We start from the raw sequence: 15,000 nt of genomic DNA, 5'->3' as shown, positions 1-15,000 counted from the left end.
TAAATAATAGACGTTGATGATAAACATCACCATGAGACGGAATTTTATTGCGTTACAAATTGGTAAGTGGTATCAATATGTGTACATATTTTTAAAGTCTATTTGTGGTTGAATTTAACTAATGTTAGAAAGGTTTTGAGTAATGGTCGTTAAAGTTAATTACACGTTCTTATTTTAAACCTATTATTTAGCGTGTATCCATACAACCCTATTATTCCAGCTTTATATATGATACATTACACATTTCTCCTTCAAAATCAATATACAATCTTTAATTAATTTAATGACGTATACCAATATGATATTGTTTAATGTTTGCACGATGAACTAATTTAAAGGCGGTTGTTGTGTCATATGTGTGCAGGTGTGTTTGTATGTATTAACCCATTTATGCCTAGTGGACTCTCCCATCCTTCTAAATTGGATCAATTTATTTCAAAAATTAGAGATGTCTAGTATATTTATTTCTATATTTAGAATATTTCTTACAGAAATTCCTTTAAGCAAACATCGCAGCCCCTGATGAGACGCCGCATAATGCGGCGTCTCATCTGGGTCTACGCTGTTTGCCAAGGCCTTTTTCCTAGACGCTAGGCATAAATGAGTTAAAGGACATAATATAAAGACATTTACTACAACACCGAGGAGTCAGACAATAACATAGAGGATAGAGGCGCAGCCACTCGTGAAAATATATTTTTTCTATGATCACTCGTGAATTAAAATCGATATTCCACCGAATCCAACACATTTTCTTACTTTTTTTTACATTTTATATACATTGTTAAAGAGTTTAACTAAAGAATTTCGCTGGAATAATGACGTCATTTCACAGTTAACAGTGAAAATTATCGATAATTTTCACTGATAATTTTCACTTTTTGAAACAGTGAAATTATCAATTTAAATTCACTGATATTTCTTTATAAACCACCGGAAAGCATAAAATAAACTTGTATAATAACAATTGTAGATGATTGGAACAATATGTGTTGTTTTGAAACCGTCCTCTCCGATCGATCATTTCGCACATCGCCCTAAACAAGGAAGATTAGTTATGGCGATATAGCTGCGGTATCTTTTTGCCACCATCCCAAGTTGAATTTGCGATTAGCGTTGAAATTTACACAAAAGAAAAAATCTACTGTTTAGTTTGTTTTTTTAAACATTGATTATGGTTAAGCACCCGTTATTAACTGCCGAGTTTTTATTTTCGATGTCGACTTACTTCGGCATGCATCGTTGAGTGTACTGTTGTGTGTACGGCTATATCCGTCAGAGTCTGGTATACTTCCATGCTGTACATATATGTAGGTGGAAACGTCACTGGGTTATTTCCACTATATGAGGCTCTTAAATCTCCATTTGGTATAATTATTAATCCGACGTGAAAAAAAAAACATCCGCGGAGCACAGGTGGTTAGCGTGTGGCTATGATATTAATTAGTGAAAACATCATTTTGAGTGATAAATAATCATATTATAAAGAAAAATACAATTTTCTGAATGTGTCGGGTAGGAGGAAGGAAAAAAAGATGGGTGACCAAATATGCACTCATTTAAATATGTTATGGTAGGAAGTTCTTTTTACTAAGCAACCACAGTTTTTTTTTCAAACATGTTGATTTGCTAAATGATCATAATAAATTTTTTAATTAGTTTTAATTTTAAAAAATATCTTAACTTTTTCAAAAGTTATGCAATTTTTTCACTTGAACAAAATTAACTTTTTGGTGATTTTTTAGCTAAGGATTTTGGTCAAAGTAACTGTGCGTTTTGCGGACTTCGTGCGTGGAACAAAATAACTTTTTTTGCTATCATTTGAATTGTTTTTTTTTTGTTTTAATTGTCTCATTTGGTTGAAACTTGCCATCTATATGTATTTTTTTTCACACGGAATCCATTTTTTGCATTAAAATTACTTTATGTCAACAAACAACAAATAAGCTTTGGAGGTTTAAAAGAAGCATTTAATAGTTTATTGTCCAAGTAAAAATCAATACCGCAGACTAATACAAACAACATTATAGAACGCTTTTGCTCTAAAATGTATTTAACAACAGTAACTTAACTTGTAATACATTCGTTGTTTAAAAGAACAATTTCTTCTTGAGATTGAACAATTTGTCATAATGTTCATAATTTGGAAAACAACAAACTGGCGTCCTGAGGTCATGCACTCTGGCAGGTCGCAAACATCAAGCATGAACTTTATCTCTACAGTCTGTGTATCATCTCTGATAGGCCATACAAACACTCCTGCTTTTCTTTCTTGCAAAATTCGTTTATTTCCATCACTAACTCATTGTTCAAAGAGTCAAGATTATGCAATGTTCTTTTTCTTACATCTTCACAACGAATGCCAAGTGCCTGACATGTTGGACCAGGGAATTTCACTTTGGATACAACTGCATAGTTTTAAACTGAAAAATAAAGAAATAACAAACTTTTTCAAACAATTAATTTATTTCATTTGGGCATTCTTGGTTTGAAATCGGTTCAAAAACTGATGATTTTGCAATTTTTTAACTTTTGGTACGACCAAGTCCCGAACAAAATCGAAGTTTCGTACCCATTTCGTGCCCATTGAAAATAACGAAAAAACACGTATTATATGCACAAATTCTTCACTACAACTGCATAAAACAACACATAAAATTTTATTCTTTAAAAATATGACCGTATATGTGTGTATAATATTGAAGGTTTAAGGTTGATAGGCGTCAATGGGTTTCGCATTACGGGCACCTGTTAAATTAAAATCGTTCTTTTGTTATTGCTTTCATAATAATTTTAAGTCAGTTTAATACTATCAATTTTATAAAATCGTAAAGAAATAATAAAATATTTGCTTACAAACCGATTCCATTCAGGATTTCATTTGACGGTTGCATAATTATTGGGAAATTAGCAGACTTTGCTGGTGAAAGCGTTGTTGCGTTCTTGAACAAACAATGATGGCGTAGCTTTTGGTAAATTCCAGCACATGTAGGATGTTCACGTATTAATGCGGATAATTAAAACTGGGTTTATTTTGATGATTTATAACTCTTTTGAACTTGTCCTTAAACACGTCATCCGCTTCGTGTTTAAAAGCCACATTTTGGCATCCGAAAAAAATCGAGATTCAATTATTTAATGTTTGGTTTCGTCAAAAATTAGAGTCGGCGGTTCCGAAAATCATTTAATGAAACAATTCTAGCATATGTAAGGTCCTGTAATAACTGTCGTTTGCTTAACTAAAATTAAAGTTATTAAGTTTTCTTGTATGTACTTCGTTATTGCATTTGCATGTATGCCTGTATTGTACTACAGTGCTACATGATGTTTCTTATTAATATCGAGATCCTTCGTTAAATGGGTTAGCATTCAACTTTCAGTACGCTTAAAACGGATTAAGGAGTCAAGAACAAATAGATTGCACACTGAATTTAAAGGTAATGCCGGTATTTATTTCATTATGGACAATATATTTGTTTTCATTTGATATTTCTTGTCACGTGTACAGTTTTTGAAATTTGCGGACAATTCGTAGGTATAAACAACTAGTTTAGAGATAATAAGTCTCTTCAGTGTGTCTTCGATTACATTCTAACAGTTTTGAAACAAACTCAAAAATTCACACCGGTGTAATGTGACATGTATTATCAAGCAGACGTCACTGCAGGTTGACTTTCCATCCGACGTCTATACATGTTTACTTCACACAATAGTTTTCATATACATGCAACAAATAAGTTGCAGCAGTGCCAATGTTTCATACACACAGCGCGACAGGGTTATAGTTTTTGTCATTACTGATAATAGTAAAACCTTCAAGTTTGCCAAATTTTAATATCATGGTAGTCTAATTTACAAGAAGATTAGCTCTTAACAAATAACTCAAATTAATATAATTAGGAATTACGTCTAATTTCTGTTGTAAACAGCTTAACAAGAAATATCAAATAACAAAAGCAAAGAAATGCGATAAAAGTGATGAAAACCCGGTACCTAATGCCATTCCCGCGGTCTAAGCTTAAATATATTCCCAAATGAATTTTATTATCATAAGTTAACGAACACTACTTTGCTTATAAAGACAATTTACCAAGACAAAAGTGATTCTGCGACTTAAGAGGCCATTACATGACATCTTGTTAATGTCTCCGTTGTAAGTGGCTGAATGCTATTAAAACGGTTTACAATTCCGGTATATGTATCTCTCCTGTACTCCAATATAAAGAACCGTTCTTGAATAAAATACGATTCTTCCAAAAACAACACAAAAAGCATTTCTCTTAGATATCAATGTTGTCTGCATAGCAAACGTATTTATTTCGAAGAATTTTTTTTTTTTATATTCAGTAGAATTTATTATGAAATTAGAAATCTCGATTTGACACAGTGTTTTACAACTAATTTTAGAATACGGAAATGATATGTTGTTAAAACCATATGCACAATTATAAAAAATAATGTCTATTGATTTTTTTGTACAGTGATATACTAGATAGAAAGTTCAACGTCAAAATTAGAGCATTTATGCCAGTCATATTCAATAAAACAACTTTGGAGTATTACCTAACAAACACGCGGCAGTACATTTTGTTGATACCAAGCTACAACGTAAATATGAGTCGCGTTCTGAGAAAACTGGACATAATGCATGTGCGTAAAGTGTCGTCCCAGATTGCGGACTACACAGGCTAATCATGGACGACACTTTCAGCCTACGTTGGATTTTTGCTATGAAGATACTTCATTTAACCGAAAAATGTCATAAAGCGGAAAGTGTCGTCCCTTATTAGCCTGTGCGGACTGCATATGCTAATCTGGGGTGACACTATACGCACATGCATTAAGCCCAGTTTTCTCAGAACAAGGCTCATATTGAAAGCAGTTACTAGTGTATTGTATCAAAACGTATCTATGAAGTGATTAAACTCCTAAACACAAACACATAAACACAAATTGTTAACCGTTTTATTAATAACTTGATTACCTGTGTTTATTAATTTATATTGTATAGCAAAAACATTATATACGAACATAGAAAATATATTTAAATGAAATTTAAATCACCATTTAATATTACACAAATCCACAACGTATTGTGAGACACTTTACAAATATCAACGTTAACTTAAATGTAATTTATGAGGTTATGCCAAACACACAATTTTTTTTCTTGAAAATTGCAAAATACCAGATAATAAGTAATGTCATTTATAAATAAGTAGGCGATATTGATTTATATAATATTGAAAACAATTTAGACTTGCTTATAGAGACCACTTAGACAACTGTTAAAACGAAGTCAATTACCAAACTGTTACCATCGACGCGTGCTTAACATCATCTCAAATATGCAATTCAAACTCTTGATGTGTCGGAATGCAATGCTTCTTATTATTATCATAAAACACCTATATATGACAAGTGACTATCGTTTTACAACACGACAATGCACAGAAAAACACAGCAAACCATAAACACACATGAAAAAGCTTTGGGCTATGGAAGGGAATATCAGCAAGTCCATGCACGATGTTAAATGACATTCTCATTTTAAGTGTTGCAATGATAATAGTTCAGCCACAAGAAGATAGCCACATGAACAATTTAACAGAAATAATTCATTTGTCATTAATTCGAAAGAATACATTATTAACATACATCGAGTAAACATTAAAAGGAAATATGCACGCAACATTTCATTGACTGATAGAAAACAAGCATAAAGATGCAAGGAAGACGCAGTTATTTTGTAACAAGTAAAATAAAGCAAATGCAATTGTCATTTAGCAGTATGCAATTGTCATTTAGCAATATGTAATTGTCGTTTGGCAACATGAATGGACTGGCGGATATTCCCTTCCATATTGGGCAGCGCATCGAATCAAATACACAGCATGGGGATTTAAAGCATTTGATCGGCACCAAATATATAATTTCATTGTTTGTGTTTTAAATAAGACACGATGCCACCTCCGCGCAGAGTTATGAATGGTTCCAAGCATAGCTCTGCCATATCCCTGATGCCATTTCATACCACGTGATGATGGTCACTAGAAATATTAGTGATACTGTTTATAATAGAACGGGTTTATGTTTTAACTTTTTTGACAGTTAACAACTTTGCATGAAATAATGAAATGATCCAAACTAGAAATCCTTCTAGATCTTAAGGATTTTACATGTGAATGTAGGGGATATCATCAACCTATTGGTACGACACGATTTGGAGTTTAAACGCACCAAAGACAAATTTTACCGTTTGTCACAATCAGGAAACCATTAATACTTGTATTCATTTTAAAGATCAAATACACCGACTGATGTATGATGCCTGGTTTCTGCAGTGCTAACAAATCGCGACAAAGTAGATTCGCATCATGCCCTACCAGTATTTAATACACTCGCATTGGAACATTATGGAACTAAATTTGGCTGCTATTGTAAATTAATTTTAATAATTTAAAAGACTTCCCAACAAGGCCTTCATACGACACAGTGCTGATTTCGCATAGTTAATTATAACGAATTTTCATTAAATAAGCAAGTATATTAACTTCAGCTATAAAATGTTTACAAATATGTTTTATCAATCATGTTGTACGGATTCTATAATGAACACGAAACTTCACAGGCAACAACTGTCAGGTCAGGTCAGGTCACCGCTTATTTTCAGCTTTTAACATAATTAGTTTGGTTTATTTGATTCAGAAAGAATCACAAGTTAATTTTAGACTATTGACAATTCTATCTTACGAGGATTAAAGGCCGTTTTCAAAAAAGTAATGAATACAGAAAACATACGAAAAAACATTTCACACGTTTCCGGCCATAACTTTGAGGATTTTAATGTGCTAACAGACTGCTATGTTTTTCAAACTGTAATATTGTAATATTCCTTGTTCGTGCCCCCATGCTCCCAAAACGCTTAACAATATTGATATGTCTATTCAATTATAATAAATAAATTGACGGTACAAAAGCGATCTTAACCCATTTATGCCTAGCGTCCAGGAAAAAGGCATTGGCAAACAGCGAAGACCCAAATGAGACGCCGCATCATGCATCTGGGTCTGCGCTGTTTGCTTAAGGAATTTCTGTAAGAAATATTCTAAATATAGAAATAAATATACTAGACATCCCTAATTTTGGAAATAAATTGATCCAATTAAGAAGGATGGGAGAGTCCACTAGGCATAAATGGGTTAACGTTTGCGTTTAGTACACGCCGCGCTGCATTAGCAGAGGGGGTTTTCACGTAATAGTCAAGATGGCGACGTCCATGCCGAGACAGGTATGTTTATCCCCTCTGATTAACCCGTCACTATAAATGTTGAATATATTGTTCGCTTGATTATATACAAATTTGTTGTCCGTGTTTATAACAATGGTGAGAAGTTAAACCCCATTGTTGAAACATCTTCTTTTAGATTTAGGCCGAATTACAGCCATCCTTTTGTTGTGTGATTGCAAATTGTTATTTGAGTCGCGTTCTGGGAAAAATGGGCATAATGCATGTGCGTAGAGTGTTGTCCCAGATTAGCATGTGCAGTCCGCACAGGCTAATCAGGGACGACACTTTCCGCTTTTATGGTATTTTTAGTTTAAAGGAAGTCCCTCCTTACCGAAAATCAAGTTTAGGCGGAAAGTGTCGTCCCTGATTAGCCTGTGCGGACTGCACACGCTAATCTGGGACGACACTGTACGCACATGCATTATGCCCAGTTTTTTCAGAACAATGCTCATTTGCACATCTGTTATTTATTTAATAAATAATATCATTATTGTAGAGCTTTTCCATTTGCAAAAATGTACACTGGTTTTCAAAACTCAAGATCGCACAAACTAGTTCAACATTCAATATTGGGAGATTCCGGACGGTTCGAAAACAAGAAACTGTCATTGAACTACAGTAGTTGCATTTTATAAAACAACCCAAATATATTGCTAATGTTTTCTTAAATTTACCTTACACTCATCATTTTAACCAACTAAGACAAATCCTAAATTGATAATACATTTATTTCACACTGACCTCAAAGCGACTTAAAAAAAATCACTCACAAGTTATTTTGTGGGTTATGATATTTGTGTTGCATGTGATCTGTAAACGTAAACTGCAATTATTTGTAGACATTAAGTCATTGGTCCTTGTTTTAATGCTTAATTTTTTATCCGTTCACAAAGTGCTAAATAAAATAGTATTCATTTTACCGCTGGGTAATTTACCTTCCGCACTTAGTGCTTGAAATTTCATAACCGATTAATGTCCAAGGTTGTCTTAGACAGCGACTGCACATAACGCCACGTCAATCCTCAGCCATGCACCGAATCAAAAACCGGCCAGACAGTTATAGCCAATGACGTCACTGATAAAGCACGTCGGAAAAATTGCGGGATACCATTGTTATCCGCACGCACAAACGGCGATTGGTGCTGTAAACTGAATGAAATAAAATATGTATGAGAAAATCGCAGCTAAATGTTTCAATCCGAATGCCGTTGTTACGATAGAAAAATGTTTTTATAAAGTCGAAATCGAAAAACGCGACCCGTACTTAACAATGTCAGTCAGTGTTTGGCGGGACGAGACCACATGTATTTGGGAGTTTGGGAAATTATTTTTAAGTTTATATGACGGTTTACTCATTGTTCGCGTTAAGCATAAAATTGCAATGATAAGTGTGAATCTGGATATGTTTCATTAATAAAAAAAATCCAGCGTTAAACAAACAAAAAAACACTTCGTACATAAGTTGGATATGGAGAAAAAAGACAAAGTGTTTCGAATAAGTGAACACTATGAATTTATAAATCGGAGATTAAGACGTTGGCGTTTGACTATTTACACTTAGCATTTGGGAATTATTATTTCGTTTAATTGTCATTTGATCATAGTCCCGGCAATGAATCACGACGAGGATTTCAACTGTAATCAAATAAGTTTCGTCAGTTTCTGAATGTTATGGGGATACAGGCCAGCGGTATTCACACATTTGCATTCACAAAGAGGATTCTGTATGTTTCATATTTCAACTTTTGTTATTTTCGGCAGCCTTTAAACGTGCACTGGCCACTGGTCACATTAACGTAAAAGAACTGATACGGTGACTGATAATGGCTTGAAGACACAGTTAATAGTATCTTAACTGGAAACGAATTTAATGAAGTCCTTAAACTCCAATAAATAATAAAGGCAAGCATAAAGGAGAATATTCATCATCATGCGATTGGAACATATACCATTACACATTGGTAAGTAGTGCCTATACATGAAATGTGTGTTCAGATAAGTGTCGTTCTAAATTTTGAGTTGCGCATAAACTTCCAAATAATATCATATATACTACTGATCTTATTTCTACATTTTTATTATTAGGATACACGCTTTTTCGATCGATTTTGCTAATCAATCAACCGTATCGATATTATTTTAACAATATGACCTTTAATTGAGTTTAGTACTTGCAAGGACATAATGAACATAGACATAAAACATTCCCCGTAAAATAAAAGTCAACGCAATCTCGTTTTATGTGGAGATCGCGTGAAACGAAAAACTTTATTTAAGCGTCAACGCAATAAATATAAATATCAACGATGTGTGAAAACACTATGTCCCCCCCCCCATATATTTGACCTTTGATCTTGAAGGATGACCTTGACCTATCACCACTCAAAATGTGCAGCTGCCATGAGATACACATGCATGTCAAATATCAAGTTGCTATCTTCAATAACGCAAAAGTTATTGCCAATGTTAAAGTTTTACGCAAACAAACCAACAGACCAACACACAGACAGGGCAAAAAATAATGTCCCCAGTAGTAAAGACTGGGGGACATCAAAATGAAAGTCCAGCAACATCTTAAGTTCTTGGCACCATCCTTTTATCTTTTATTAAAGGCGCGTGATCAATTGTCTGCACAATACAGGGCAACACCAACGTTTAAAATGAGAAACATATGTCTCTTAAATGTACATTATATCTCTCCCTCTCTCTGTCTCCACCTCTGTCTCCCTCCCTCCCTCCCTCTCTGTCTGTCTGCCTGCCTGCCAGCCTGCATGTCTGTCTGTCTGTCTGTCTGTCTGTTTATATGTCTGTCTGTCTGTCGGTCTTTCGGTCTGTCTGTCTTCCTGCCTGCCTGCCTGACTGTCTGTCTGTCCTGTCTGTCTGTCTGTCTGTCTGTCTGTCTGTCTGTTTTATCTGGCTGGCTGGCTGGCTGGCTGGCTGTCTGTCTGGCTGACTGTCTGTCTGTCTGTCTGCCTGTCGGTCGGTCTGTTTGTCTGTATGCGTGCCTGCTTGCCTGTCTGCCTGCATGCCTTCCTGCCGGTCGGTCGGTGTTTATATTATCTGTCTGTCTGTCTGCCTTCCTGTCTGCCTTCCTGTCTGTCTGTCCGTCCGTCCGTCAATTCTGTCTGTCTGTCTGTCTGTCTGTCTGTCTGTCTGTCTGTCTGTCGTGTCCGTCCGTCCGTCCGTCCGTCCGTCCGTCCGTCCGTCCGTCCGCGCCCGCCCGCCCGCCCCTCCCGCCGCCCGCCCGCCCGCCCGCCCGCCGCCCGCCCGCCCGCCCGCCTGCCTGTCTGTCGTCTGTCTGTCTGTCTGTCTGTCTGTCTGTCTGTCTGTCTGTCTGTCTGTCTGTCTGTCTGTCTGTCGTCTGTCTGTCTGTCTGTCTGTCTGTCTGTCTGTCTGTCTGTCTGTCTGTCTGTCTGTCTGTCTGTCTGTCTGTCCGTCCGTCGGTCCGTCCGTCGGTCCGTCCGTCCGTCCGTCCGTCCGTCTGTCTGTCTGTTAATATGTCTGTCGGTCGGTCGGTCTTTCGGTCTGTCTTCCTGCCTGCCTTCCTGCCTATCTGTCTGTCTGTCTGTCTGTCTGTCTGTCTGTCTGTCTGTCTGTCTGTCTGTCTGTCTGTCTGTCTGTCTGTCTGTCTGTCTGTCTGTCTGTCTGTCTGTCCGCGTCGTCCGTCCGTCCGTCCGTCCGTCCGTCTGTCTGTCTGTTAATATGTCTGTCTGTCGGTCGGTCGGTCGGTCGGTCTTTCGGTCTGTCTGTCTTCCTGCCTGCCTGCCTGTCAGGTCTGTCTGTCTGTCTGTCTGTCTGTCTGTCTGTTTGTTGATCTGTCTGTCTGTCTGTCTGTCTGTCTGTCTGTCTGTCTGTCTGTCTGTCTGTCTGTCTGTCTGTCTGTCTGTCTGTCTGTCTGTCTGTCTGTCTGTCTGTCTGTCTGTCTGTCTGTCTGTCTGTCTGTTTATATGTGTTATTTGGCCTGCCTGCCTGCCTGCTTGCTTTCCTGCCTGCCTGCATGCCTTCCTGCCGGTCGGTCGGTGTTTTACATGGATGTTAAATGTTTTCCCACTTAACATCAATATTACACATGGTTAATGCTGGGAATGCATTGGAACAGCCAGTCTCTACAAGACGGGGTTGTCTTTGCAATCAAACAAACTTAGGATTAGCCTTACTTAATACAACAGCAAACATAATGGTATATTTTAAAATAAATGTGAAACAATTATCATCAAAACTAGTAATGTCTTTTTTTAATCGGGCCGTCTTACAATTCTCACACGCGTGGTGTAATTGGGTATAGACAGCGCGCGTAATTGTATGCGCCATTGTCGTCGTAAATCAAACGAACTCGATTTTCGACTGATACTGTCAAATATGGTCAACCGCTTGACAGTCATAGAAAGTTGATTAATGCATAATTGATATAATAATTTATGCAGAAATTATTCGAGTTCACCTTTGGTAACCAGATATGAGTTGTGGTAAGCCTATACTTGTTCCTTTTGTTGAAGGTTGTTAGTTTAACTTTCTGAACGCAATTTCATACTTGAGCGTATTTCCGCTTGTTTGAGATGCGGTTAACGAGAGTGGTATGTTTATTTGAAATCTAATGTTTAATGGTGTCGCTCTGCCTTTTGATTGATTATGACTGTCCTATAGTTAGACATTTTGTATGTATCTTTAATAGGTATTATAATCCATTTAATCGGTATTTTTTTATTGTGAAGGAAAACAATCATTGTATCTGCTAAGATATAACCGTTTGGTCGTATGTTCCCAAACTATTTTTTGATTAAATATGTTTTCACAAATTCAACAAACAAACAATATCGTAATCATTTAATAAATAATGCATTTTTTATTCGTTTTTTATATTTAAGAATATGTCATGTTTTTTTCATCTGGATTTCCTTGTTCACGTATAACCGCTTGAAAACTTTGTCTCGTAATGTCGTTTATCTTTTTGAAACAGTTTTGTCACCGTCGTACAAAAAGTTTTTTGCGCATCTATAATACAGATGAGTAATACTCGCTTCTTTACGCTCTGGAAAATAACTGTATATGTGATACCCGTTTCAAAACATGGACAATTATACCAACGAGTTTGTATACACGTACTCAAACGTTGAGTGATACCGAATCATTTATTTCATGGTTATTGTAATCTTGTCCTTACCTAATATAAAATTAATGGTACAGAACTGTACGTTTTATGTAAATGTATGTTGTAGCAATTTTCATTGACATATTCCATGTATGTTACCATTTACTGTTTTATTAGTTTTTGGACATGAATCGTTTTACAAAATCTATTGACCTAAAATTTTAGTTTTAGTACGTATTGGCTATACAATTTTCATTAAGCCTATATCCTTTCTGAAGAAATATAAGGTTTTTGCTTAAACAAATCTTTATAACAATGAATGCATAACATGACCTATTTTTTTTTATGAAAACCCATTATAAGAAAATATTCTGCCATTATCAATTTATGCCTAGCGTCTAGAAAAAATGCCTTGGCAAACAGCGTAGACCCAGATGAGACGCCGCACGATGCGGCTTCTCATCTGAGTCCGCGCTGTTTGCTTATAGGAATTTCTGTAAGAAATATTCTAAATATATAGAAATAAATATACTAGACATCCCTTATTTTTGAAATAAATTGATCCAATTTAGAAGGATGGGAGAGTCCACTAGGCATAAATGGGTTAATTTTGTCATACTACTAACACATATTGCGTTTAAGCTTTTATCGGGTGAGTTAATTTTCAAATCTTGACAAAAAGTTCACCAATTTATTTAATTCAAGTCCCTTTTGTTTAGCATATAATCAGTATATCAAATGGTATATTTTTACATACGACATTAAAGTTATCCGTGAATTTGGTATATCAACATGAATAAACAATGCTTACATGCAACACTATTATGTGCTTCCACGGAAACAATTACGTCAAGAACAGCCGCACCATTTCTATCCCAATCTGAAAATCATATAAACATTTTCGTAATTCTTTCAAAGACTAATATTTATTTTGGTAATTTAATGTAAAGAATGTCATTGACAAGTCCATGCTTGAGCTAATGGTAAACAGCTAGAACAAAACCAAATTGCCTGTAAAACACGTTTATATACCGAGATAAGATCGAATTTACATCTGATTGACTTTGTAATACATCAGTGACGATATTGTTGTCTGCCCGCTCAAAGAACGATTGTTGTTATAAAATGAATTAAATAAATATAATTGACAAACCTGCGTAGAAAAACGTATAAAAATCACAGCTAGATGTTTCAATCCGTATTCCGTTGTCAAGAAAAAGCTTTTAAAAGGCAAAACCGACCTACACTTAGTATTGTCAGTTTTGACGGGATAAGGACGACATTTACTGTTAAGTTCGACAAATATCTGTAACCTCGTAGGACGATTGCTCAGCGATACAGAGGAGAAAACATGTTGGTAATGATTGTGCATCAGCATAGTTAGCGAACATATTATTTATTTGCTCAAAGTGTGAAATAAGACGGCTTCGCGATGTGGATAATTTGGTAATAGTTTTAAATTTCAAATTCACATCACTCATTATTAATGGACAAAATTGTGAAGGCGAAGTTTTCAAAATGTTAAAAATAACATAAGTTAATTCGTAGATATGAAGTTGTTTTGTTTTTTGTCAATTTAATTCATTCAAGGGCTATTGATGTTTGGCTTAACAAGCGCCGCATTATACTAGCGTAAGTTTAATAACACTGCGCGGTAAATAAACTTTTACCAATATATGTGCATTGCTTATTGTACGTAATGAGTCTTTGAATAGCCAGTGTACATTAACACACGTTTGTGCATTGGTGCCAGAAAGAAGACTGCTTACGTCTAATAATTCAAAGTTTTTTTATTTTGGAACCTTTAAAACTGCGTTTAGCTACGATACCATTAAAGAGTGTCTTCTTATGGCTAAATGGGATTATTTCGAGTGGCAGAACGACTAAATGATTTAAAGAAATGGTCTAAATGGAATGAAAAAGGCAGGCATTTAAAGTATCCACAATCATGAGTCTGGATCTTATTTCTTTATACATTGGTAAGTAGTTTACCTGCACTATGTCTTTAAAACAACTGTCATTTTATGTTGTTGACGAAAAAAAATACACAATTATGTCGTTTCAATGGTATGTCGTGATAGTAAATGAAAAATATAATATCATCAAAAAAAACTTGTTTAAGGTTTATGTATTTTATAGTCAATCTATCATTTTTACTATCAAAAGCTAAGGTGAACCATATGTGTTCTTTATGAATAAACTGTGTGTTTTATATTCAATGTTAATTAAAATTGCAAAGGTTCATGTCATAAAATCAACATATACATTTTCCAACATCAATAATTTATTTGATCGTATTAATTGGTTTCTGAAATTCACAACCATACTTGTACATTAGTTGTTTCTAGGATTTAGTGTTACGCAGTAAGGCTTATATTAACGTCACAAAGAATTTATTGTAAATACGGCGTTTATTACAAATTTAATTGAACGATAACATGATAAGCCATGGTTATACGTTGTTTAAAGGGGCCTTTTCACAGATTTTGGCATTTTTAAAACTTATTCATTAAATGCTTTATATTGATATGTAAACTTTGATCATAAAAGCTCCAGTAAAAATCAAGAAAAAAAAATAAAAAAAAGAAAAGAACATTGCCCGAGCAGGTTTCGAACCAGT

General features: G+C 35.2%; 1 protein-coding gene across 2 annotated transcripts in view; it reads left to right on the top strand.

Annotated features, from left to right (window-relative positions):
- The window catches only part of LOC127839511 (signal peptide, CUB and EGF-like domain-containing protein 2), a 131,124-nt gene that overhangs the window by 480 nt on the left and 115,644 nt on the right, over positions 1-15,000 (top strand). The window contains exon 1 of one of the 2 annotated variants that reach the window (XM_052367910.1): positions 1-62. This exon is cut by the window's left edge and continues 480 nt beyond it. In XM_052367910.1, coding sequence (XP_052223870.1) covers positions 17-62 — 46 coding nt within the window. In that variant the 5' untranslated portion in view covers positions 1-16. Of the gene's footprint in view, positions 63-8,585; positions 9,253-15,000 lie in introns of those variants that run through there. The other variant, XM_052367918.1, reaches the window with a different exon arrangement.

Source organism: Dreissena polymorpha, chromosome 1, assembly GCF_020536995.1.
Source record: "Dreissena polymorpha isolate Duluth1 chromosome 1, UMN_Dpol_1.0, whole genome shotgun sequence".
In the NCBI taxonomy this organism is placed as follows: domain Eukaryota; kingdom Metazoa; phylum Mollusca; class Bivalvia; order Myida; family Dreissenidae; genus Dreissena; species Dreissena polymorpha.
The sequence above is the reverse complement of the archived record's forward strand: the minus strand, read 5'-3'. Positions and strand labels throughout refer to the sequence as shown.